Here is a 26,264-nt window from a genome sequence, read left to right as displayed (position 1 = left end):
ATCAATTATAAGATCGGTGAACACATGTCGCTGCATGGAGAAATGCGTTGAAATAAGGACACAATTATAAATCTCCTGTGACAGATCATCTTTTCAAACAGACAGCGACTATAGAAGCGCCCTGCCACATACATATTTGGTTTCTCCTGAAACGGAGGTGCAGGAGGATTGCTGGATGCATATTTTCATTTTTTTTATTCATTCATTCTTGTCAAAGCTACCTGCTGAACTGTTTAACAAATCTATCAATGTCAAGTATAGTATAGACGCAGCCAGTGCTGGACTGGGACAAAAAAAAAAAGGCCCTGGCATTTTTGGCCCAGGCAGCCCACCAAACTCCCCCTGAAGAATTTGGGCTTTAAACACTTCATTTCCTGCATTCTGGTGAATTTTTCTGCACCAATTCATTGAGCAAATGTCTTTATTTATATAAAAAGAAACACAAAATTCAGGTGACAATTCAAAAAAAATAGTGTAATATAGTGCTGTAAGGCATTCTGTATTGCTGTCAAATATAATTTTTTTTTTATTTATTTAATCCCTGCTGAGTCAACACACATGCAGGCATGACTGAAGTAACCTAAAGTCTTTAAATGTGCACGTGGCACCTTTTCACCTCAATGATAAATTAATTTTAGTTATAAACCCCTGCACCTTTAATAGGTCCTATGTTTCAGCAGGTTTTCTGCTCATGTTCAAAACTTTGTGCGCATTAAAAATCTCCCCCACATATCTGTTGCAGAATAACAAGTTGAGATATAATATTACCAGATATAATGAGAATGAAGTCATTATATTTTAACAAAATCTAACTGCTCCACTGCTGTGCATTACCCTTCAATATTGCTCTGCTGATATGATAGTAGGCTGCTACCCCCTTTAGACCGTCTGACAGACAGACTGTACTGGATGAGACAAGCTCACTGCTTTTCATCAGAGGTAGAAAACCGAAACTGAAAACACTTGTGATCAGACAGAAATATCACCACACATCCACACACGTTCACTTCAGCACCTCTGATAAAGTGCAGCTCACAGCCACTTCAGAGAGAATTAAGCATCCTGGAGCAGAGAGACGGTCAAACAGAGCAAAGTGTCTCTGAGCGAGGGGGACAGAGACAGCAGAGAGAGCGACAGGTGTCTGTGTCGCGGTCAGGTGTGTCATGTTATTCTTTCACTACTTTGCGGCGACTGTTAACCGTTTGTGGAGCAAGTAAATTGACTAGACGCTGACCGACAACATTTATATTTAAATGTTTTGATTACAATTTGCTCGGGACAAATTAGTAGGCCTAGTTGCTGACAAGCCCTGAAGCCGTGAGCAAAGCGCTCTCTCTCTCTCTCTGCAGGCAGGCAGCAACGGCGGGGGAGTCACGTTACATGAACTTCAAACAAAATGTAGCAATAGTATTGCGAGTAGTCTCTGCTCTTTGAAGAGCTGCGAGACAGGCTGACTGATGAGGATTATTGCTTATTAGCCTAATATGGAAAATATTTTTTAAGTTGTTGAGTTATCCACTGGGTAGCCTACATGTCCCCGTCCCCAGTGTAAATGACCCTCCCTCCCTACAGGTTGAGCTACTCATGCTTACCGCTTCACCTCCACTCCTACTCTCTCTCTCGCTCAGTCACTCGCTAACACAGCCTCCTTCTCTGCCTGTCAGCTGTCCTTTACTCCTTCAGGTGCCTGTGCCTGCTCTTTGTGGGGTACTGCAGCTGGCGTTGAAGCTTCTGCAGCCCCGTAGCAAACATATCGGTTGGGGCATAACGCAAGGAACAGAGAGCAGAGGGGGTGGGGGCTAGTAGGTAAGAGATGTGATTGGGCCCATTTTTTTTTTTTTTTTAAAACAGTTACATAAATAAATAATTTAGTTACACCGGCCGCAAAGGTGCATCAAATTGCCAATCCAGCCCTGCTGTGTCTACCTGCTGTTTGGACTGAACTAAAACCAAATACTTGCAGGCCATAAAACCTAAAGAATATACTGATATGTCTTTGACCTTTAAATGGATTTTAGGAACCAATGGGAGCTTATGAGTACTGGAGGGTCAGTCATACCTTGGCAACACCATAGCATAAGCTGTGGCAAGTACATTAATTGGCTCAAATTGTTGAGAAATAATTGTAAAAACAGGAAGCAAAGATAAGCTGCTGTTGTCCTTAGACTCAAATAATGACATCTGTTCTTCCTCTGGAGACATCTTCAAGTAGTGTTAAGATTTTTTTTTAATGCAGGACTGAATAGTGGTTAAAGTCATTTATAATCTGACAAAGTGGTGTCCAAAGCACCTGGCATCCTGCAGCTATAACACATCCCATTATCTATGCCTGTGCCAATTCTACTGAAAGATGCTCCAAAGCCAGCAGTAGCATAAAAGGTTGGAGAAATGACAACTGAGGCCATTTATGTAATTGATAAAAGTGTGTGAGCAAGTAGATAGATCAGATAGATTGTTAGGAGAGCAGAGGCCCTTAGAGGCCGATTAGAAAAAAGGCCACTACCATAGGAGAGAATAGCAAGACATCCAAGGAATAGATTGTGTCAGTTGGCAGGGTGGGAAAGACATCAATAAACTGTGCATGTCTTATCAATTAGTACCATCAGAGAGCTCAATCTGGCTTATTAGAACTTGTTTTTAAGTGGCTCCAAAGTGAATTTTGGCTGCCTTCCCACCCTGGGACTGAGGATGGTTTCAGAAGTGAGCAGAGCAGACAGAACAGAGAAGAGAGACAGAGAAGGTGAATGCAGAGCTACAGAATAGTTTTATTAGGCATGCTACAGACGTAATGCAGAATACACGAGAGACCATGAGAGGGAAAATTCAAAAAGCAGGAAACCAAGTCGCACCTCCCCTTGTTAGAAAATAATTCATCTTTTAATTGTGCCTCTTCAGAACTATACCAAATCCTTACATTTTGAGCTGTATAAAATCAGACTTGGAAGAAAAAATATACATAACTGTTATTTCTGAGCAAACATCTCGAGTCAAGAGGTCCTGTTGGGTTTTAAAAAAAAAGGGAAATAACTCAACACTTCTTCTTGGCATTTGCCCCTGAAATAAAACATTTCAGTGTTTTCAAATGCTTGTTTTTTGTTATTTAAAATGAATTAAAGGAACACTAAAAGGCACAGAAACTTTGGTCCAACTGAGTAGCCCTCTCGAGTAAACTGTCATATGACAATGAAATCACAGTGGACTCATCTAACTGCTTCCACAGCATGCAACACTTTCTGATGTGAGATCCTATCATAACTATTCATGCTTTGAAAACCATTGTCACTGACAATTACAAAAAAAAAGAAGCACGGAAGGCTTCAAAAACACAGATAAAGGAATACTTCAGCACAAGTCACGTCATATGTGACATTATGTGAATTCAAAACTGGGGGAGAATAATCTCGTAATGAACATGTGGAATAATGGAATTCAAGTTAAACTGCCTGTCACAGGCTGTTTTAAAATATTTTACATGTTGCTAAACTAAAAAAGGAAACAAAAGCTACGCCTGGTTGGTGGCAGTGCTTCAAAAACTGTAATAATGTATAGAGGATGACAAAACAGCTTGCACTCTCACTAAGCCCCAAAAATATCCAACACCAATGTGCCTCAAAAAGCATAGCAGGGTAATTCACGAACATGTCCAGCTGTAGAAACAGTTGATATTGTCAAGTAAGGCACATAAGTAATGTATCTTTTCAACTAATCAAGAATTAAACACTGATCTACATCAAAGTCTCATACAGGAGGACAATCCATCATGTCAATATTTTGCTTGCCATAAAAATACAGAGGTGCAGTTAATAGCTGGGAGGATCCAGTATCTGCAACATACTGAAATGTTCTCTTTAAAAAATGTCAAAAGTTTCAGTCTCTCTTGAGGAATGACACAATCAACTAAACTCCAACAACAAAACAGATTCAATCCCCCCCCAGTGTCCAGACACAGTCTGAAAGGTTTCTGAGCACCAAGCCGAGAGACAGTGAACCCTGGTACTGTCAGGAGTTTGTGGGTCAGATTCTTAAATGGTGGACTTGGAGAAGGAGACTCTCAGGTGCTGGTTGCCTCCCATGTTGTAGTTGTGAAGGTCAATCAAGGCCTGGATAGCCTCTTCCACTGTTGACATCTGGATCAGAGCCATTTTGCGATCCCTGAAAAATGATGTGGTGGTGAGTACCACAGGAAACAGACCTGGCTGGCATACAACATAAACATAAAGCTGAACTAGAGCAAGATTCACAAACTGTTCCGATAATGGATAGGTCGACCTACTGGAAAAACTTGAATGCTTTCACAGTGCCTCCAGCATTGGAGAAGAGCAGCCGCAGGTCATCCTCTGTCACGTCCTGTCTATTAAAATAAAAGATCACAGATTATAGTCAGGTATGTCATGGCAAATAAAACCAAAACCATATGCATATACACATACCGCAAGAGCAAAGTGAGAAAATAATGTCTGGTAACTTTGGCTTTTAAACACTGTAAAACTGCACAAAAATGTTATTTTCACTTCATGGAACAGAGCCATCATTGAGAGACAGCCTTCTTCTTCCTCCTGCATGTAACAACAGAACTGACTGATCCTGAGCTGCCTGCCCTGGTGCTTACGGGATGTTGGAGAGGTGGAGGGTAGCAGATGGTGGGAAGATGTTCTGGAAGTTCTTGGAGCCAGGTTTCTTGAAGCGATGAAGTGGGGAGTTGGCGTAGTCCTTGGTCAGGCCCTGGTCGTCCAGACCGTCACGAGGCAGCGCCACTGTCTGGTGCTTGGACAAGGTCACTCGGATTATCTTCCCATACATCTTTTGGCCATTTAGGTGGCTCATTGCTTTGACCATGACAAAGGAAAAGAAGGGCAACGGTTAGGATGCTGTGGTCATGTAGTATTCACTAACTATGAAGTGCTTTTTTGATTTCAGTTAGTACAGTCAAAATTATCCATAAAATGAGAAACAGTGCTCATGTTTATGTAGTGAGACTTGGGAATAATGAAATGTTTAAAGAAACTTTCTGCTGTTAAGAAAGTGAACATCGTTATATACATATTCTTAGATGTTCACACTAAGTGATAACAACCCTTCATAAAGTTTCATTCCGAGCCACGCTCTGAAACTGTTTTTCAACATATGAAGGACAGCAGAGTCTCCTCAAAGACCGCTTAGTCTATTTGGGAGTGATAAGAGGTCCAACTTATTGGTGGTGGGGAAACAGTTTGGTTTACATTTAAATCATGGATCTATTGAAGTATCTATAATACAGAATACTAAGCCACTATAGAGTTTGATCCAATCATTGTGATAGGGAGTCCATTCAAACATAAAATGTCTGGCTAATGTGCACCAAAAGCCCCCCACTCCACCAAAGATCAGTAAATACAGTGTCACTTCTCAATGTATTTATTATTTATTAGCAATATTATTTACATAATGTGAAGTAGTTAACACCATTTTAAACATCTGTGTGAAATTTTATCAAGTTGTGAGTTCACAGTGACCATGACCTTTGACAACCAAATTCTAATCAGTTCATTCATCAATCAGACAATTGGTTGCTTGTGCCAAATTTGCCGAAACACTATCACTGGTGCAGAGGCAAGAATTGAAAATGGCGTTAGTTATATGTCTAATATATGTAATAAATAATAATATTAATTACAGTTGCAAACAGCGATGAACGGGCCCTCGCACCTCCAGCACGTTGGGGTGTGCCACAGTTACTGGAGGTCGGTCGACACGGCACTGAATTTTCCTGTGTTTTGGACACTGCGCGAAGGAGTTAAATGTCACTTCCTGTGTCCACCGGGAGGTGCTTGAGAGCACCGACTAACTATACATCATGTTCTACAATAGGAAGCGTAGACCACACCCTGAAAATGTCACGTAGCTGAAATGATGATTGTCACATAAGCTTTACTTCCTGTTACCAGTAGGTGGCGCAATGACTACAACTCCTTATTGGTATGTCCTCAGGCTGGGACTATTATCAAACCACTCTCTGTATTTTTGTCATTTGTAACTGCAGTTGAGGCGTTAAGTGGACATGGTGACGCTGTATCGTAATCAGCACAGTGACCCAAGGAAAGATGCTGCCAAAACTTCCAGAGAGGGAAAAGAGAGCAAGGACCAAAGCGTGGGGAGAGCAACGGTGTTTCCACTGGTAATGTAAAATGGTGGCACATGATTTAATATAGTTTTATATCGCCAGCAGGTGTTTAAAAATGCCGTAGCAAATGGCAATTTGCGGCTGTGAACCCTGCTCTCTGCACCTCTGTGTGTGACTGAATGCCGTCTTGTGCAGCAACTGCAACGCCAGTGTGTGTTTGTTTACATCGCTGAAATGGAAGGGAATAAAGTAAAAAAAAAAAAATGTTATCAAACTTTTCCCCATTTATCAAATACAAAAGTTTCTGAGGGCTACAATATCTGAAAACATGACTGCCACACTGATAAATTAAGAAGAAAACAAAATACATTGTAAAAAAGAATCTGTCATAAATCTTCCTTAAAATACACTTGTTTTTTTATAAATTTTTAAATGCTTTATAAACAGGAATAGATCTATATGAATAATATTTTGCCAGCAGAACATTCAGTATTTGGGGCCATGTTCTCAGTCTCAAACAGAGCTTAACCATGGGCATGTGACATGCTTCAGTAAGAATAAATATTACAGGACACTACAGAAAACTGAACTATAAATGAAAACAAGAGCTGCTGTTTTGTTGATTTGCTGTTTGTTAACTGTAAATGAACACATTAGCTTTTGATATAATATGCTTTACTGTGATAATTGTCATTTTCTTCAACCATATAATTATTAGAACTCTTAAAATACGGTTGAAGGCATGGTGCACATGCACGGTATCAGGATGGTACCACTTCCGCAGGGCTCCAGAATGTGCAATACCTTGACCCATGGGGCCAATTTCAAATCATGCGACCAAATCATATGCTGGTGCGACAAAGAGAGTTGAGAAAGTTTGGACCAGTGCTACCAGTGGAAAAGTGAGTCTAGAGCCCTGCTCCACCTCATTTCAAGCCAGGGAACACCCTGCAAACACGTGAAATTTGGGGCAGATTGGACAGCGTACACTCAAGTTACAACAGCTTCCTGTTTCATGGTGAACAATGAGGCATCACGGCAATGGCGTTCGATGAAAACATCGCGGTCTTAAGACTTTTCTAACCACATATTAACTGGTTCTGCCAGGAGTAAGTGTACTGGGCCTGTAATTTCCTGTTGCCAGTAGTTAGTGCAATTAATTAGGACTGTAACTCCTAATTCGCATACAGATGTCCTGAGGCCGGGAATATTTGGAACAGATCCGATGATGTGGTAAATGGACTGCACTTGTGTAGCACATTTCTAGCAACCTCTCAAAGTGCTTTACTGTGAGACCAAAAGCGAAGCAAGCGTTCGGGGCGGTGATTTTACATACAAAGTCAATGCAAAGACGCATAGAGCCGTGATTTTCTGTCGGGCAGCGTGAAGCGACACGAAGGGGGCGGTGCCGGCAACGTGAACGCGCGAGTTGATAATTTCCAACTCGAGCGAATTTTCGCGGGTTCTAAACTATTCAGCACTTCACTTTTTCCACATTTTGTTATGTCACAGCCTTATTCCAAAATAAATGAAATTTTCAAAAAATAAAAAACGAAAAACACACATGTACAAAAGTACTGTTTGCTGTAACATAACAAAATGTGGAAAAAGTTAAGCGCTGTGAATACTTTCTGGATGCTTTGTCTGTGGATGGATGGATGGATGGATGGATGGATGGATGGATGGATAGATCAGTGTTTTCCCAAGAATTTTTTTCGCGGGGGGAGGGGTAGACCCTAGAAACTACTAGTGTTATGGAGCAGGCGTGTTATGGATCCATGGGGCCAATTTAAAAATCATGCTACCACATCATATGCTGGTGCGACCAAGAAAGTTGAGAAAATTGGTAGCACCGCCCTCACTGAAACCCCAACGCAGAGAGGGAAGGAGCAGCATTGGTAAACAGAACAACGTTGCGCAACTAAAGTTCAAATAAAGTGAACATTTGAGGTGACAAGCGAGAAACACATTGTCTGTGTGTTAGAGCTTAATCTCACCTGTCTGTTTTTTAAATTTTTGTAATATAGCTGAATTATATAATTCTTGTCATTTTTTCAGAGTGGGCGGGGGGGGGGGGGGGGGGCCTAATAATAATTCCTTTTGTTTCAATAGCAGTTGCTCCCCCCACAGACAAACAGTGCTACCAACATCACAAGACAACTAGATGTGAATGGCTGAATTGGATAGTTATATAATAATATCTGCTCACCTAGCTGCGCCTGGTTGGCGTCCGACATCTGAATGAGAGCGCTGTCCTTCTTATTGTAAAGAATTTTCACCCTCTGGACATCGCCATACACTCCTGCATAAGAGCCACCAGCAGGGTGAAGGAGAGGAGGTGAGGTGGGGAGAAAGCAGACAGTTAGAAAAACAAAAAGTTAGCACTGGAGACAAGGATATTTAAGGACAAGAAACAAAAGGAGAGAATAGCAGAATACACACAAGAAAATTAAAGTAGACTTAGATTGAGAGGTGTGTAGAAAGAACAGGTTAAGAGAGAAGAGAAACCCTCTAAACAGATAAGTTATCAAGCTGTGTCATATGGCTATGAATAAAAACAGCATGCAAAAATAATGATTTAACCGTGCATTAACAGATTACTACGTGGTGAATTTCAGGGTAAAGCAATGAACATTAACCCAAACCAATAAACAGGGGGCCAAAATGTATTACAAATTACCAAACAAGCTACTGTGTGCAAACAAATATACATAAGCTTGTAATTATAATAATAATAATAATAATAATAACAATAACAACAACAATAATAATAATAATAATGACAAATGTCTCAAAGATAGAATGGTAATAGAACAAAAAGAGAAGGTAAAGAGAGAGAAAGAGAAGAAAGAGAGAGAGAGAGAGAGAGAGAGAGAGAGAGCGCTAACGATAACATACCGAAGAGGGTAAACAGACTTTGGGGCGTAACCATCTTTAGAGGGAGAGAAGAGCAACAAGCAGCGTGAGACAGGTAGAGAGGTAGAAGAGTCGGAGCGGAGCGGAGGTAGAGATGGACAGATCGATCCAGAACGGAGGTAGGTAGGAGGAATGGTGGTTTTTGTTTTCCCCCCGGAGTGATGGAGGTGGTGGGTCATGGAGGAGGGGAGCAGGCAGCGGAAGAAGAGTCAAGGAGGGGGTTGGTTAATGTGGGAGGAGGAGGTGGAGGAAGAAGGGGTGATTTGAAGGGTTAAAAGTCCCCCATCAGCACATGGAGGGGGAGGCAGGATGAATGGAGGGGTGGGGGTAGAGAGAGAGAGGGGGAGGAGATGAAAAGGGAGGCAAATGCAAATTGGGGGGAAAATAAAAAAAATTAAAAGTGAGGACGGGGAAGGGACAAAAAATAAAATATAGGTCAGTACACTGGAATAATGCAGGTAGTTTGGTCAGAGATAATGGCTTGGATCAATGTTTCTTTAGTCAAAATACAGCAAATTATCTTTCACCTTGGACTTGCATGGGGTAAAGGCATATTAATGTCAAAATTATAATAAAATCAGCAATATAAAGTCATAACCATGGGATAAAAACATGCAGCAGGTTGGAAATCTAAAGATCTACAATCTTTCAGCGAGGGAAAATGGTACAATGAGAGTGTGAGAAGCTGAAGGGGAAAAAAAAAGAGTTAAGAGACCATGCAGTTAAAATGCAAGAGTTGATATGAAGGCCACTTTAGTAAAATGTGGCGTTCACACAAGTCCAGGAGGCTAAAAGAAAGCTTTAGCACAGTATCTCAACATCAGGGGTTCAGTTTGAATGATTGAGATACTGTCAAAAGGCTGCGGTGTGACACATTAATTCACAGCCAGAGAGAACAGACTGATGAGGAAAGAGACAGAGACATTAGGTGAGACAAATCAGATGTTATTTAAGTCAGAGCTTAAAAAAAAACACAGAGGCAGAAGGAGAAAAGACAGCGAGCAGGCATTTCAGAGAGGCAGGTATTTGTTCCCAGAACCGAGACACAGGTTAGACCACAGAATGATTTCATATGAGCTTTCATATGAGCTGAGGAGAGGTGAGGAGAGCTTAGAGAGAAAAACAGAAGAGAGACAGTTAGCTGAGTTAGATCCAGTTTGACAAGAGAAGGGAAGGGCTGATGTTCGGGGAAGGAAAGAAGGGAGGGTTTAGGTGCTGTGATAGAAACAGCAAATCCCCTCTCTCTTACAGGGACATAATGAGTCTTGACCGAAAGGGAAAAAACAACAACAAAAAAAAAAACAGGCCCTGGGCGTGTAAAAGGACAAGAAAATGGTTAGACACAAGTTTTGCTTCATATCAAAACTAGCTGGAATAACAAGAGGTACAGTCCATCTCTTCCAAGGTGCATCATCACCTGTGCCCTTGGACAGTTCAGTGATGAGTAACTTTCAGAACAGACAACATAAATTAAATTGCACACAACCTCACAGCTCCTCTGAGGTTGAAAATAAAAAATCCATGGAAGGATTTCCTAGGCATATGGGCTAGTTTTCTGGATCAGTTATTATCAGCCTGACTACAGAGAGAGATTTTGTAGAACCAAAAGCTCAAACAAATGAATGAGAGCACGAAAGCAGCCTCTCATTCTCACAGACAAGTTGTTGAGCTCTGCTTTCTTATTTTGAAACAGTTTAAAGTACTTGCATAAAAACTGAACTGTCAAAGATCACAGAAGTGTTACAGGTAAATATGCCAACTTAGGCATTCAAAAAACATTCTTGATGTATCTTGTACGACAGTAACAGCAATGAAAATGGTAGCACAGGGAGGAGAACTGGCCACAACCAGAAAATAAAATGAAAAACAGTACAGAGGGATGGAGGTGGTGGGTAGGGGTTGTGGACTTCAAGCCTTAGATGATATATCTGAATAATGTGTGTGTGCAGGTGGGTTACTGACCTCCTCATTGAGGTTGCTGACCAGCAGGACCCCACTGGACCCCGCCTGTCCAGCTAGGGCCACCCTCCCCGCAGCAGCTGCAGCCGCTGCTGCCGCACTCAGAGGGTTCAAGGCTCCTGACAGCAAGTACACAAGAAAATCATGGAATGGAGAGCAGCACTTCCATTAAACCACAGCATCGTAACACTGAGCAATGTAGGACTGAAATCCAGCAGCGGCAGCCACCGTTCAGTATTTATTAATTCTGTTTAAGCTGTTAAAGAACAGTGTTGACTAATCATTCCAATCTGTCCAGAATTTGATCAAATGTCTCATCAAAATTAATTCATGCCATGCGCAATCTAATCATAGGGCCTTCTAATTTAGAACTATCTGGCCGTAACCACAGGTTAAAAGCATTTAGCCGTTGGGTATACATCACAACAACAGCAACAACAAAATAAAAGGAAGAAAAATAAAAATGCGATCTACCTGGGATCTTACCGAGGAGGGAGTTGGAGTCTTTGCTGAAGGCAGCGGCCACCGTGTGGTCGAGGCTGGGCTGGCCGTCCCCAGCAGGCAGTTCAGGTCGGGTGTAGTCACGACTCTTATCATTGTTGTACTTGACATTTAGATTAACCAGCTTGGAGAAGTCAATACGCAGCGTGCAACATGAATTGTAGATGTTCTGACCATCCAGTGCCTGGCAGTTGGAAAATCATCACACTCCTTGTTCAACTATTACATTTGGTATTGCACAGCACCAACTAGAGTTAACTAGACAGTAGGTATCAGTAATGAAAATGCTACTAGATCACATGACTAACTCTTACCAGTTTGGCCTGCTGTGCATTGACAGGATCGCCGAACTGCAGAAGGGCCTGGAACTGATTGTTCTTGGTGAATGTGATTATCTTCACGACTGAGCCAAACTTGGAGAAAATCTGCCAACAAAACCAAAAAATACAAACTTTAACATTCAAGTACAAACAGTGGATATTATGTCCCACACCAACTGAACCATTTGTCACTGTGTGGGGTCACAACAACTATTGCTTGCCTGTTGCAGTACATCCAGCGTTACGGGGTAGAACATGTTATCGATGATGATCCGCAGGACAGGACTGTAGGCAGCAGCAAGAGCTTCCTGTACATCTGAGCTTGGTGAACCACCAGACTGGACTGCCGACACGGCCTGAAGCACCGCCAGGGTCCGCTACAGCCAAACACAAGCTGTCAGTCCCTATCTCTAACAATGGACCTCAACAGTCCACATGGTGACCCATTTTACTAATTACGAATGTAAAGAAAACAGGACAAGCATGGAAATACCTTGACTTTCACACCGCAGACTTGTCAAATACTAAAACAGGTAGCCTTCATGGTTGTTATTATTTTTAAGTTTTTGACCTCAAATTACATCGGATTTAAAAAAAAATAAAAGTATTAAAACAGCCAAACAAAAGGCACTAGTTTTCTACGGAGTATTTACGAAGCACAAGAGTAGTAGCCATGTATTAGAAGCCTTTCTGCAATTGAAATTGAGCCAATTAAAGAAATGAACTGTTGTAGTAATGGTTAAAATAAAAACCTGCAGAAACCAAGCAACATTTCCTTGACACTATAGTCCATTAGTCAGGCTCTACTAACCTGATTGCCAGCATCAGTTTTGAGTTCCTTGTGATTGGAGTACTGAATAAAGACAGGGACATTGCGGACATGAGGCGTTACAGTGGTGTAGTAGTTAACCATCGTGATGGCTGCCTCTTCTGTCCCCATCTCCAAGAACGCCTGGAAGAAGAAAAACGATAAATGCCCCACCACTGCTACAAAGTAATTATCTCATCTTTTCTACTTAGTTTCCACTAAATTTGGACAAACCTTCAAACCTAAATGTCCTGCAAGTAACAGATAATAAATAAACACCCAACTACATAACCACAACACTAGAGGTCACAACTGCAGTACTCACCACAGTTAAGTGTAATTCAACAGAAATATTATCAAAACAACACAGATGTAATTGTCTTAAACGCTGCCATGAGGCAGCTGCTGATCGATAAAGGCGACATAAGTACTGTGAGGAGAACAAAGCAGCTATGCTTGACAGGAATCTAAGGTCCTCAGCAGGCAGACAACAGGCTTTTGTATGGAGCTTTGGGCATGTTTCAGATGCAGTTCAAGATAGCAAGAATGAATGCGCAGTGCTTGTGTGATACAGTAAGATGTCAGCTGACACTTGCTCCTTCACAGATCAAGACAAAAAAATTTAACAAGATGTGATCACTGTCCTCCAGAAAAAGAAAATGTTGTCTGCATCCCACCCCAGTATGAATGAATATGTGGTGTAAAACTGAAGTCTAATAATTGTGGTTCTTACAAATCCACCATGTCCATCCATGTTCTGCACTCACCTGGTTTTTTCCCTTCAGTGTGAGGATATTGGTGACTTTGCCAAAAGGCAAGCCGAGGGCGATGACTTCAGTCTCCGAGGCCTCGTTGGGTAGTTTCCTGATGTGGAGTACACGAGACGGTGGGGCCTCCTCCACCCTCAGCTTTTTACTGTCACTGCCATTGGAAGCCACGTCTAAAATGTTAGCACAAATACTGGTTAACTGTGCTAATCGATGCAATGCCCGAGTAATTTATAGGATAACGCTGCATCACATGAATTCAGGCAGACGGTGGACGGAAAACCGGATATCATTTTAATGGAAAAGGGCAGGACAGTTTAATTAGGAGAGATTTCAGAAAATACTGACAATGACAACCATAAACGGCATTGCCATCCAAAGTTAAATTAATAAAATATTTTGCTATGCTCCGCAACGGAATTTGCAACCTGATGTTATGAAGCAAACTCACACAAGGGGAACACACGTACAAACTGGACAACAAGAAGCTAATCATTTTGGTGCAACACCACCTGGAATAACTGGATCCGAAGTTAGTTAGCCTACGCTATGAGAATTTAGAAACGGGGCGCTCTCTCTCTTTTTCTCTCATGAGCACGTACAGCAGCGGTCGGCAAATACGTCTGGCATCGGGCCAAATTTTTTCAGGCCGTTACATGGCGGGCCAGAACAAAGTCGTATCATTTTAAATCCTTGTATGCTTATGTGCAAGTTTAGTTCAGTCCGTACTGTATGGGACTCCCGTTTGGAAGGTCGTAGAATTGGTTACTGCGTGTAATTTATTTTTCTCCCTTGTTAAACAAATTGATTATAAAGGACACTCTTGCACATGCTCACAATAAAGCATGTGCTGCAGTTTGTGTGCGTCCCAGTGTTTGCTCCGCATTCATAGACCTATGGACGCTTATTTTCATTTCCCTGGGGAAATTCAGGGGAATCCAATCACATGTTTACTGACGGCTTTTTCAGAGGTGTGTCAAGCACACCAGAGACTCTTTTGAATGTTGTTCAGAACTCTTCAAAGTAAAAGCTCATATAGCATTGCTGCACAGAAATTATTACTATTTGTCATGACTGAGATCTATTTCACCACCAGCCGCTATCAATTTATTTATTTTTTATTTTTCTGCTATCAAAGCAATCTGGCCACGGGCCAGATATTATTGCTGGCGGGCTGGTTCTGGCCTGTGGGCAGCTTATTGCCGACAACTGACATACAGCCTATTTACTCACGCCCGCCATTATCTCTCCCCTATCTATATACTCATTGGCGTGAGCTAAAGGAGCCGAAAGGATGCAGGACAGATACCGGAGCTGGCCTTCTTGCTGTTGGACTAGTCAGTAATCACTTATTAGATGGCTTGCTGTGTCATGTGTTCTTGCTCTTGCTTGATGTTTGACAGTTAGCAAAGTTTTTTAAATCACGTGAAATCAGCCAGAGGTTTCACAGACAGAGGTTTAGCCACTAGCAATAAATCTCCAGTGGAATGTTAGCAATCTTACTAGATAACTCACTCGGATATCAGTAACGTTACTGTATGTGCTCGAGTGTATTGCTGTCTAGCTTGATAGCTTTTACAGCAGCAGTGAATTACACTCTGAAACAGTAGGGGCGCCAAATCGCACAAAAACCAAATGTTGCTTTAAGCACTACATTGTACAAGAGTCCACTGTCATTTTAGTGTGTTTGGATGTTTTTTCCTGTGTGAATGCACACTGCCAGATGCTGACTGCTCACATAGGCAAGAATGACTGTGGCAGCTTACGTGCATAGAGACATCATTTACGTACCATATATCATCCCCAACACTGTTGTTTGGGGTACAGAATTTAATCACCTCAATTCTCAACTCAAAAACGTAATTGAGAAAAAGTGCACACAAAAGGTAGCCAATGACAGCTTACATAGCAGGCCCAGGATACCGTGTTCTTGTTCAGGAATCATTTCATTCAGGAATTATTTTCAAATGTGAACCGATCTGACCTAGTCCAGATTCACAATCGCCTGCCTATAGCATCCAACTCAAAGCAATTTGTCTGAGAACTTGCATGTACTTGCATGTACTTGCATGTTAAACTGGTGGTCTTTTTCTTACTTTAAGAACACATTTTGTCAGTGTGAAATTCAATATAAATGTGATTTAATTTTGATATACTTGTATTGAAGAATCACAAGCTACCCTACCACACAATGTAAGATACCAATCGCAGTTTGTTTTAGAAAGTAATGCAATAGAAATTAGATTACTTTCCTCATTGACTACTCCAATTAAAGCTTCAGTAATGCAATAATTAATTATTTTTACTAAAATTACTTTTTAAAACTAACATTAAAAACACCTAACAGAGCATACTGATCATATTCTATCACTTCAGCACAGAAACATTTTATTTACACAAAAATTAAATGCAACATGCTGAAGAACGATGGAATGTATTGCAACTGCACACTAACGACATTATTTACTAATGTATCACACTATTACCAAGTAACCAATGTTACAAATTGTACTGTTGAAATATATTCATCTGAAGCTTGTTTTTTTTTTTGAGAACAGAAACAATGTAAGTAAATGAATAATCTTGATGATAACAGATTCACAGTTTTCACAATCAGTCTGGGACAAGTATGTCTGCGGTGTGAAAGTTGTCCATGTACAAAATCAATATTGGTATTTCGACTCTGAAAAGGAGGAATTTGCTATTAAAAGATGTGAAGAAAATGGCTGAAAATGTTCCATAAAAATAAATACGACATTTTTTACCTGTACCCTAAGTTGAAGTGGTTTTGTGTACATTTTTAAAAGCATCGTATTTTATGTCTGCGTCTGCCAGTCAGTATCAGCCATGAGGATCAGGTAATTTTCCATAAGAAAAAAAATATCCATATCTCAGAATCAGAAATACTTTATTGATCCCTGAGGGGAGGGGGAAGGAGAAATTTGTTCTCTGCATTTAACCCATCCTATTTAGGAGCAGTGGGCTGCCATTGTACGGCGCCAGGGGAGCAGCTCGGGGGTTCAGGGCCTTGCTCATGTGACACCTTCGGCATGGGTCGTGCTGGACTTGATCCGGCAACCAGTTTCCAAGCTTAGTCCTAACAGACTGAGCTAATGCCACCCCAATATATCTCTATTCACATGCTGAGAATGAATAACGTAGTTTTTGTACTCAACACCAGAACTACTCATGTTAAAGGTTAAAAGCTATCTGTTACAAATCCTTCTTTTTTTTTTTAAAGTCATCCTAGCACGACTGGAAAATCCTACATTTAAAGAACAGTCCATCCACCTCTGCAAGGCTAGTTATTTAAGATCACCAATGGCTGATATTACGAAGCTGCCTTAATAAAAGTAATCTGAGAATCTTTATCTCAATTTATTAGACAGGTCCCTGGGGTGACATTAGCTTGGATGTAGCAATAGAATGGGACTTTGATTAAAGAGACAATCACACAAAACCTGTGTGTATGCCTTTAACATTGTTCTTATTTTACTGGCAGTGTTTAATGGCCTAGGCCTGTCTTCTCTTTGTGGCAGCTCTTTCAGTCATCCACAATTCTGCAACTTTCTCTGAGATGCTTCTGATATGTCTAAACAGTGAGGAGGCGTTCAAATGCAGTGGTATTCACTATGTCTGTTCCAGTCACATGCTGTGGTGTGTGGGTGCCCACCTACTGACAAGCGTGATGTTATTCAGACACTAAATAGTTCCCATGAGAAAACGGTTCAACTCACACAGCCTGTTCCACTTTTCAAACACCTATTAGTCCTTTGATTGCTTTTAAGCCATCTGTCACTACCAATCAAATGGCTTTCTGTAAATTCCGTCAAGCCCCTCCCTATACAGGGGTGGTCGGAACGAACTCACCACTGATACTGCTCATGCCAGAGTTGGGACTGTTGTACATACTCAACTCGTCTGATCCTCTCTGCGGAAAAAGAAACAAAGACAAGACACAGTTGTGAAATAATGGGGAAAACTATTTCCATTTTCCAGACAGGCCCTCAAAGACAACAATAAAACAGAGGTCTCTAAAGACAGTTTAAAGTAACATAAGGAGGGTAGAGGAGTAGGTGGAAAGGGACATAAAACAGCAGAGGAGAGGTCTGGCTCCTCCTTTCCTGGTGTAGATTTAATCTTGCTGAATTTAAGATGTCAAGATGTGTCATTTCATCCTGAGCTATGCTAGGTCCCAAAAGGCTTGCAGGAGCTGACGGCTGCCCTGTGCTCTTAAACCTGACTGATGGGATGAAGAGGAACCTGGCTGGGGACCTATTACACACACACAACTTTATAATAGCTTCATACACCCCTCCTTGTTTCTGTCCGACTGACTTTGAACAAATTGTTCTTCTGTCACTAACATTCTTTATGGTTACGATAAACTAGATGTTGCAGGCCCTGCTACAACGACATGACACAAATAAATTGAAAGGGTAATAAAGTTGTCTGACATGGGCCGAAATGTGAGCACACAAAGCAGGGGCTACACAAATCTAAGAAATGATTTCTCTCCCAACAGCTGGCAACCCTCTGTTTTGTCTTTGACTCTGAAATATTGATGAAATAAACAGGACGGCAAAGACCCATATCAGGGGAATCAGTATTTTATGACTGCTGTTTCCCTTCAAGAGAACTTTAACTTTATTTTGTGCAGACGGAAATGTAGCTGGCACTCAACAAATCAGGTTAGGTAGCCAGAACAACACTGTGCTTACACAAGGATACCAGTTTGTTTGGCGAGCAGAAAGGACACAAACCCTACCAAACCGTGAAGCAATTCTAATGCTATGAAAGCGCAAAAACGAATATTATAAAGAAATCTGATTGTTCCGAAGGTGACGAAGGTACAATGTTGGAAAAAAAGGGAATTTAAAATCAAATGTTGTCTAATCTTTTTGGCATGCCTCTTTATTTTATAGACAATTGTTGCGTTACAAAGGTAAAGTTTATATACAGCATTATTTTGGGGCAGTGGTGGCCCTAAGGCTAGAGAAGCGAGCTCGTGATGGAAGGTCGCCCGAACCACCAGGATCAAATCTGGGTGTGGAAAGTAGAGTGTGGAGTGCTTGCCCTCCCTCATTTACCACCACTGAGGTACCCTTGAGCAAGGCCCATAACCCCAGCCGCACAGGGGCCATCAGACCAGGCTGCGGGTGTACTGGGCCGCTCACAGGTGTGAATGTGATCAGGGCCTTCCTGCAAATGAGAGGTTGCTCTCAGTGAAGCTCCCTGGCTAGATAATGGTTAAAAATAGGCTCATGTTAGATTTTCTTATTTTTGTTCAGTAAAACATATTTTCTCAGATGTAGGACACAGGGTCTTGTTACAAGACACATTGATAAAAGTAACATCAAGAATGGTTTCTAAATGTGCCAGAAACATTGTTAGTGCTGAAGAGACTGTTCAATCAACAGAAAATTACTCAGTAAGATGTATGATATTTTATTAATCATTTCATTTTGCTAAAAAAACAAAAGAAATGCACTAGTTCCATTGTCTCAGGTGTGACTTACTGACTTTCTTTGTCTTGTATGATCAACTGAATCGAAAGTCTTAAATGCATAACTTGGGTATAAATACAGACACGATGATGGAAAGGTTTGTTGATATTAACTTACTGTCACAGTAACGTTTGAGTGTTGCACAGTGTTACTTTGATAATGGAGGGTTTTGATGACAGTAGCTCTAGAAACACGTACCTGAGGCTACTGATGATGAGGAATTAGTATTTGTGCCACTTATGATTCGGATCATTAAGAAGCAAAACTAACTCACTCCCATTAACTTGGTATGTTACCCAACATAGATCACACTTATTCACCTCTGATTTCAAGTTCCCACTCCACTTTGTCTTTGTCTGACAACTGTGTTCTGCTCGTACACGCTGAACATACTTCAGATCAAAGAAAGACATAGATGCACATAGTTTCTGATGATGCGCATTTAGTTTGTTTAATCTGCTGTGTTTGCTTTTGTTTATCTGTTAAATAAATGCTTGTGAATATACAAGTTGGTTTCTTTAATGTTGCAAAAGAGGGTATATGTCACCAACCTCTTCTGTGTAGAACTTCAACCTGCTAGCTATTGATGGTAATTTTGGTAATTATTGATTTAATTATTAGTTCCAAATTAGAGTTCCAAATTGATAGTTTAGTATATTTTATTAGACTAAATTAATTAATTAATTAATAATCAACTTTCTCTTATTTAAAGGTGGTGCCTGGAAATCTACACTGAATACCACAAATAAAACAGGATTTTAGGTTTTGCATATGTATTAAAGAGGTGGTATTATGCTTTTTGGCTTTTCCTCTCTCCTTTATTGAGTTATCTCTCTTTTTTGTGCATGTAACAGGTTTGCAAAGTGAAAAAGCCCGAAGTCCAGCCCCCAGGGAGTTCCCATCTCCCACAGAAAACACTGCTCTGAGCTGCTTGAAAACAGCTCGTTTGTAGTCTAGCCGTTTCCCTTCCTTCACTGTGACATCACAATGAAAACGTGTCATAAAGCTTGCCAAGCGGCTAGCGGGGTCAGGCACGCCCTCAAACCAAGCTAGTCTGAGCGGAGGCCCTTTGATTTTAGTTAAGCCCCTTTTACACTGCACAGTACCAGCTCGACTTGGCTCAACTCGCCTTTGTTTGGTTTTCCATTGTAGAAATGTTGTACCTGTACCTGCTTCCACGTACTTTTTTTTGTATCACCTCACCTCCGTCGAGGTTCCACACGAGCTGAGGGATACTAAAATGTAACGTGAAAACAGGACAGACTGCTGACTGGTCAGAGAGAATCGTCACTATTCACTGCATCATCATTGCGTGCACCAGACAGAGGCCAGCAACAGAAAGTTTTACAGTTTTCGTATGTAATTTCATCACTAAATCCTCTTCTGAGAAGTTTTGAGGTGAGAAATCAGCTGTGCAGATTTCAAATATTTCAATATATCAGTTTTACGAGAAGTGATGGCAGAACAAAAATGTGCTTGAATATTTTCAGAGTTGAGGAGCTCTGCAAGTGGCGGCGGATGAAGCCTGTGCCAACCTGCGGGAGGAGCGTGTGAGGCCGGCCAGCCGCCCGCTCACAGAGCCCTCTGCTCCCGCCGTCACACAGACCGCTGCAGCAACAACGGCAGAGAAAAACACAGCTGGAAGGTTTTCATACCGCTTATCTGTCTTTACATTCTGAGTAATGTTGAAACGTTTTAACCGTAGATATATTTTAAGAGCTGGTGTGTGTTGCATTGAACATTACGTCGTGACAGTTGTGTGAGGCGTCTCTATGACGACAAGCTGCGTACTATCTCTGGGTACTGTCTGCAATGGAAAACGGAGCAGGGCAGAGTAGAGTCTACTGATTTTCGCTATGGTAGCATTTTTTGGCAAGGCAGCATAGATCGTCAGAACACCGGCAACAGTTCAACATTTAGTCCTAAAAGACGATGCAACTCCGACTCTGTTTGAGCCTGGAAATTCACAATCACAACCTGATAATGATGTGTGTCTGTGGACTGGTAATAACTTATACCATCTGCTAGGTTACGGTCGCAGTCTGAAGCGGCTTTGATTCGGATCACACTACCTTGTTTCTTACGACCCGCCCTTCTCTGCTTTTGATTGGCTAGTAGTACTTACCTGGGAACTGCGCATGTGCAACTCTCAACAAAGATTTTGTACAAGCAAGATGCATCACTCTGTAGCTCAAGAGAGGAGCGTACATCGGGCTAGTGCAAAAACAGTAGTATTAAATTTTCTTTTTTTAGAAAACTCAACATCCTGCAGTTGTTTTGCAGCTCATGGTGCGCACCATTGTCCAATCCAGAGTTTTAGTTACGTGATGAGTGAACTTAAAACTGCATTCTCTCTAATGGCCACAAGGGGGCGATTCCGCTGGTTGCAAAAAGAAGTCTGGCTTCATCAGAAATAATGGTGAAATGTTGCTACTTCTCAGCTGATTTATTTCCTCAATAAACACTTTAGGGTTTATGGTCTCAGTTGCTAGTTTCAAGTCTTCTTCAACACAGCATGATGGTCCCATTTAGGAGAAATAGAGGCTAATGCAGCGTATGCTTTTGGGCGGGACTACCTTGTGACTGACAGGTCACTGTTTTTATTCAATGGCTGTCAGCAGGAGAGAGAGCACGTCATGTTTGAGTCTGTTAGTATGTTTTGTTTTAAAAGTAAATTGTTTTGTTAACCTTTATATTTTTTATAATTTTAACTGTGATTACATTTTAGTTTAGTTTTTTTTATATCCAGGATGTATTTAATAACCAATGCATGTTAACCGTATAACATAACTTATAATTCTTTGGTTTTGTTGTAACACTGATAAATTACTTTAGGAAGGACGGACAGTAAAAATTGTCTTGGGGCCAGTAAGTTTCAAACCCACTGGTCCGGCGGGGCCAGTTGCAAAAAGGTTTAACGATGAGCCCTGAAAGGGGATCTATTATACTGCATTTCTAGCCCTATATTGTTGTTCTTGTCTCCTCTATGGTATGGGCCACATTTCTTTTAAAAAGGTCCATAGTTGAATAAAAAGGAGTTTGGTATGTAACTGACAGACTGTGAGCCATCCTTCATATGTAAATCTCACGCAACCAAAATACCCCCCAAAAAATGGGCGAATGCCAACAAGCGCTAGATGTTACATAACATCTGGGATGTTTACGCCCTCAAAGTTACATAGACCAGCCCACATTCCAGAGTTAGCGGTCACACGAGCTCATAGAGTTAGAGCTGTAGGCTGTGCAGTGCAGTGTCTCTCAGAAAGTGATTTTACAGTTATGAAGGAAAATATTTTCTCGTTTTCCCTCTGATGTCCTCTGGCCACTCTACCTGAACTCTGATTTATGAAGTTTACTGATGGACAGATAGCTTTACTTGTTGCTAACACCACGGACTGCTATCCGCTAGTTGTTGTTACAGTAGCTCCTGTTATAAGATGGCTCTGAACCAGCGGCCCAAAGCTTCTGTAGTAATATTCGAGGTTCAAAATGCCCACCAACACAACTTAACACGATATATAGGGATGAGGATCATTAATTTTTATTGATATTGATACCCTTATTGAGACTGCTTAACGATCCGATTCTTTATTGATACTTTACTATTATTTAGTGATGGTTATTTGGTAAGACCAGACCCAATGGGCATGAGGTAGGCCTGCGCAGTACGAGGAAAATATTCTATGTGCGATAACGTATTGAGTGAAAATATATTGATGTCCTCCTCTCTCGCTGGCTGCAGGTAACGTTACCAGGTAAAAGGAGGAGCGGCTGATGTGTCTCAGCCAGCAGCTGAGTTTTTAAGACTACAGACCAGTCTAGGCTCCAGACAGACGGCTTTCTATTTAGCTTGTTTTTAACATTTGGCTAATGCCAAGCTAGTGTTAGCTGTGCTTGTATAAAACATACAGGATGAGATACTGAGGACAAAGAAGATTAAATTAACCATTTCTACATGTTTATCGTTACCTTATAGACAGGTGTATTGATAAAGTATTGTCTTTCTCTGCAGCCGCTGTGTGTGTGTGTGTGTGTGAGAATGTAGCAGCCGACAGAGATTGATTGATTTTCTTATCCATTTTTATCAACTAATGGTTTAGTCGACTATTAGGGTCATTGTCCTGTTGGGAGATGAACCTTCAGCCCTGTCTGAGGCTGTGTGTGTTCGGGACCAGGTTTTCATTAAAGGATATCTCTGTATTTGTACTGCTCTGTTCAGCTTTCCCTCAAACCTGACCAGTCACCCAGTCTCTGCAGCTGACAAACACGCCATACCATGATACTGCCATCACCATGCTTACTGTTGGGATGGTATTGTGCAGGAGATGAGCGGTGCCTGGTTTACTCCAGATACGATGCTTAGAATTGATTTGAAACAGTTCAGTCTTGGTTTCATCAGACCAGAGAATCTTGTTTCTCAGTCTGACCAGCAACTTGCACAGGGCTGCTGGAGCTAATCGCAGCCAATCTAGACAATGCTTGTCCTTCCACCACGCACTGTCCAAGACACAGCTCTCCGCTCCACGGAGAATACGCAGCCAGTCTATTTTTGTCGGAAACCGCGTCAAGATGCACAGAGCAGATTGAACCGGGCAGGAAGGCAGACCTCAGAGCGGCATAAAGAATCCAGTCATTTTTCAAAGTAAACACCCTGTGCTGATTCCCCATCGTATATCAACAACAAACACAATTAAAACAGAAAGAAAAAGAAACCATTTAATTATGTAACCTACTTAACCATGGTACAAGCACAAAAATCTAGCACCAACTACCAAAACAACAAAATCTGAACATGTTAGCAAAATCAGCCAGGGAAAACCATACTCTGATTCTGAAATGCTCCCTGTGGGGTATGCAGCCTACAGAGAACAAAACCAAAGCAGAAAACTCACCTTCACTCCAACTGTAACATCGCTGATGCTGAAAGAGAAACGATTTTTACACGTTAAAATGAATGGATTTAACTGGGCAAAACAAGTTTAAAAGAGATAAAAAGGAAATTCCTTTTATGTGTAAACCTACTTTGCAATAAAGCTGATTCTGAACAAATCTCAAAACACAAAGTGTTCAAGGTTAGGCTACTGGTCAGAGCTTTTTAGTACAAATAAAATACAAATGAGAATGAATTTCAGTTATACACGGCTCAGTATTTCTCACAGAATGACGGTGGTGGGGATGGGGGTATATTTGTAGATATTGTTTTTGAAAATATTTGAAAAAAATACATTACCCTAAATCTAGTCTGTTATTTCTTCTCTCACCATTTTAATTCTACTTAATTCTCTGTCTTATTTTAGTGTTTCCTCACTTTCTTCGTCTGCAGTTCCATCAAGTCGCCCCAAAAACCCAACTCGCATTTTGGAACATTTTCACCCGCAATCTGTTTTCAGACTAGCAGGTGAGCCGCGTGGAGTTGGCTTGTTTTTTTAAAAAGACCAAAACCAAAGTGGTAACAAATGATTGGCACAGGTGTGTTCACTGTTGCTTTGCCAGGGCAAATATCCACCATATCCACATCTTCTAACATAATCCCAGGTAACGTCTCCGTCTTTCTCTGCAAAATGCTAAAATGTGTCGCTAAATATCACAAAACTGGCCCATGCAAATAGGCTACTAAAGGATCATAGCAGGTTATGTTTACAAAATCCATCTGTATCTCCTTGAAATAATGTAAATGCGGCCCTGCATGCTACATGCATAAAAATTAATCGATATATCAAAAGGTGCTACCCTTTCATTAATAATAAATATTACATACTATATACTATACATATTTTATGGTATTTTTTATAGAATCATTTTCATATTTTTATTGTAGTTTTTCTATTCTGTTTTTATGTTCTTAACGGTTGCAGTAATTTGCCTTAGGCTACTTATTTTGCTTATTATATAATACTTATATTTTTGTGTTTACTGAATGTAAGTTACCAAACACAAAGGCAAATTGGCAAACAGTGAAATCCTATTTGTTAATAAAACTTATTCTGATAAATATGAAATAGTATAAATAACAATAATACATTTAATAGCACTGTAATAATAAACAACTAAGTTACTATTTTAAATGACACATACAATCGTATGCTTCCTATGACTGGCTCGAACGGTGTTCACACCAGAAATGAACCGTTCCACCTGACAGCGACACTACTACTTCCAGACAGTGTTTAGTCCGCACCAGAGTCCGAGTCCGGTCTTCACAAACGACTTCACCTGACTCGCCTAAGTTTATGACACTATTAGGAGCATTAGCAACAGCCATTAGCGTCACCAATTAACACCGTGCAGCTTCACTAGATAACAACTTGCGACTGTTATCTCATTCTAGCACATGATGATTTAAAACAAATAAATTTATCGCGCTTATCAAAAGGTCCTGTAACCTTAGATTTACTGGACCAGCTCGGTCAGTTTAGGCTAACGTTAGCTAAGTTAGCTCGTCTAGCTACAACACAAAGGATCAACGTTATTGTACATTAGTTTGTAGAACGTTTGCTAAACTTCATTAGCACACTGCTGCAAAATACTATTGTGGAGGAGTAGATTATAGAAATGTATAAACACGTCCTCCTCTGACGTCGTCATACACGCCAAGCGGTTTTATCAAAGCGACAATGCAGCTAATATACTACACGTCGGGCTAAAGCTAAATTAGGCTAGCATGCTATCATTAGGTAGTTCCTTAATGGAAGACAGCGCGTGGCTATGGAAACCCGTTAACACAAGCATACGACTCCTCAGCTTCTCCATAAAATTGCGCATTCACTTTACCCCGTGCTCTGGATAATTCAAATTGAATGTGACGTTAAATTAGTTAGGATCGCTGATAAAATATTACCCGTCCATTTCTGTAGAAAATTCTCAGCGCCTCCGCTTTCGGTTCTGTTGTCTCTCCAGTTTACACCAACACTGCGCACGCACACATACATACGAGAGCAAAATGGAGGCAAGTTGCAAGACGAGCAAAAGGCGGAAATGGGCGGAAAGTTCCGAAGTCAATGAGCGGACTGTCTGCCCCACAGTAAACTGAAACAAATCTACTATTGTGGTTTATTGAGGAAATATGTGGTACATGTGCCCGGGAACGTCTATGTTGTGTTGGTTAGTAATGACGATGCTGTAACTGACCTCCATTTATTCTGACAGGGACAGAACATATTGCAGAACGTTCCATGAAATTGCACAAATGAAATATAGGCTATAAACGCTAAAATTGAGTGCAAGTTTAACTTCGCCATAACTTAAAACTGGCAGCAATGATCTGTCAAAATAACTGTATATGGACTAGATCTAGTAACAGATGTAATATTGTGTGAAACAAAAGTAAAGCCTATAGGACTACAATAAAAATTGCCAGAAATAAAAAGGATGGATTTTAAGGATAAA

General features: G+C 40.9%; 1 protein-coding gene across 4 annotated transcripts; it reads right to left on the bottom strand.

Moving 5' to 3' along the window:
- Positions 1-2,745: 2,745 nt before the first annotated feature.
- LOC123978351 (polypyrimidine tract-binding protein 2-like) lies at positions 2,746-25,831 on the bottom strand. Of its 4 annotated transcripts, none has more exons than XM_046061586.1 (14): positions 25,717-25,831; positions 23,771-23,798; positions 17,242-17,302; positions 13,372-13,544; positions 12,608-12,748; positions 12,018-12,173; positions 11,791-11,901; positions 11,450-11,660; positions 10,979-11,094; positions 8,999-9,032; positions 8,310-8,402; positions 4,610-4,826; positions 4,274-4,351; positions 2,746-4,152 (listed from the first exon to the last, which is right to left on the bottom strand). In XM_046061586.1, exons 1-14 carry the CDS (start codon positions 25,722-25,724, stop codon positions 4,023-4,025), a joined length of 1,557 nt encoding a protein of 518 aa, XP_045917542.1. In that variant the 5' UTR covers positions 25,725-25,831; the 3' UTR covers positions 2,746-4,022. The 4 variants fall into 4 exon arrangements, with proteins under 4 accessions (XP_045917542.1, XP_045917550.1, XP_045917560.1 ...); XM_046061594.1 differs by having other exon boundaries at positions 11,462-11,660; XM_046061604.1 differs by having other exon boundaries at positions 17,284-17,302; positions 25,717-25,826.
- Positions 25,832-26,264: the final 433 nt, after the last annotated feature.

This window comes from Micropterus dolomieu, linkage group LG01 (genome assembly GCF_021292245.1).
Source record: "Micropterus dolomieu isolate WLL.071019.BEF.003 ecotype Adirondacks linkage group LG01, ASM2129224v1, whole genome shotgun sequence".
In the NCBI taxonomy this organism is placed as follows: domain Eukaryota; kingdom Metazoa; phylum Chordata; class Actinopteri; order Centrarchiformes; family Centrarchidae; genus Micropterus; species Micropterus dolomieu.
This window is presented reverse-complemented; position numbering and strand designations above follow the sequence as displayed.

What these genes read in the sequence shown, in the direction of transcription:
- LOC123978351 (XM_046061586.1), bottom strand. An exon ending in CGCTGGATGTACTGCAACAG is followed by an intron (nt 11,902 to 12,017) that starts GCAAGCAATAGT and finishes TTTTGTTGGCAG; the next exon opens with ATTTTCTCCAAGTTTGGCTC. An exon ending in CCTCCTCGGTAAGATCCCAG is followed by an intron (nt 11,095 to 11,449) that starts GTAGATCGCATT and finishes ACTTGCTGTCAG; the next exon opens with GAGCCTTGAACCCTCTGAGT.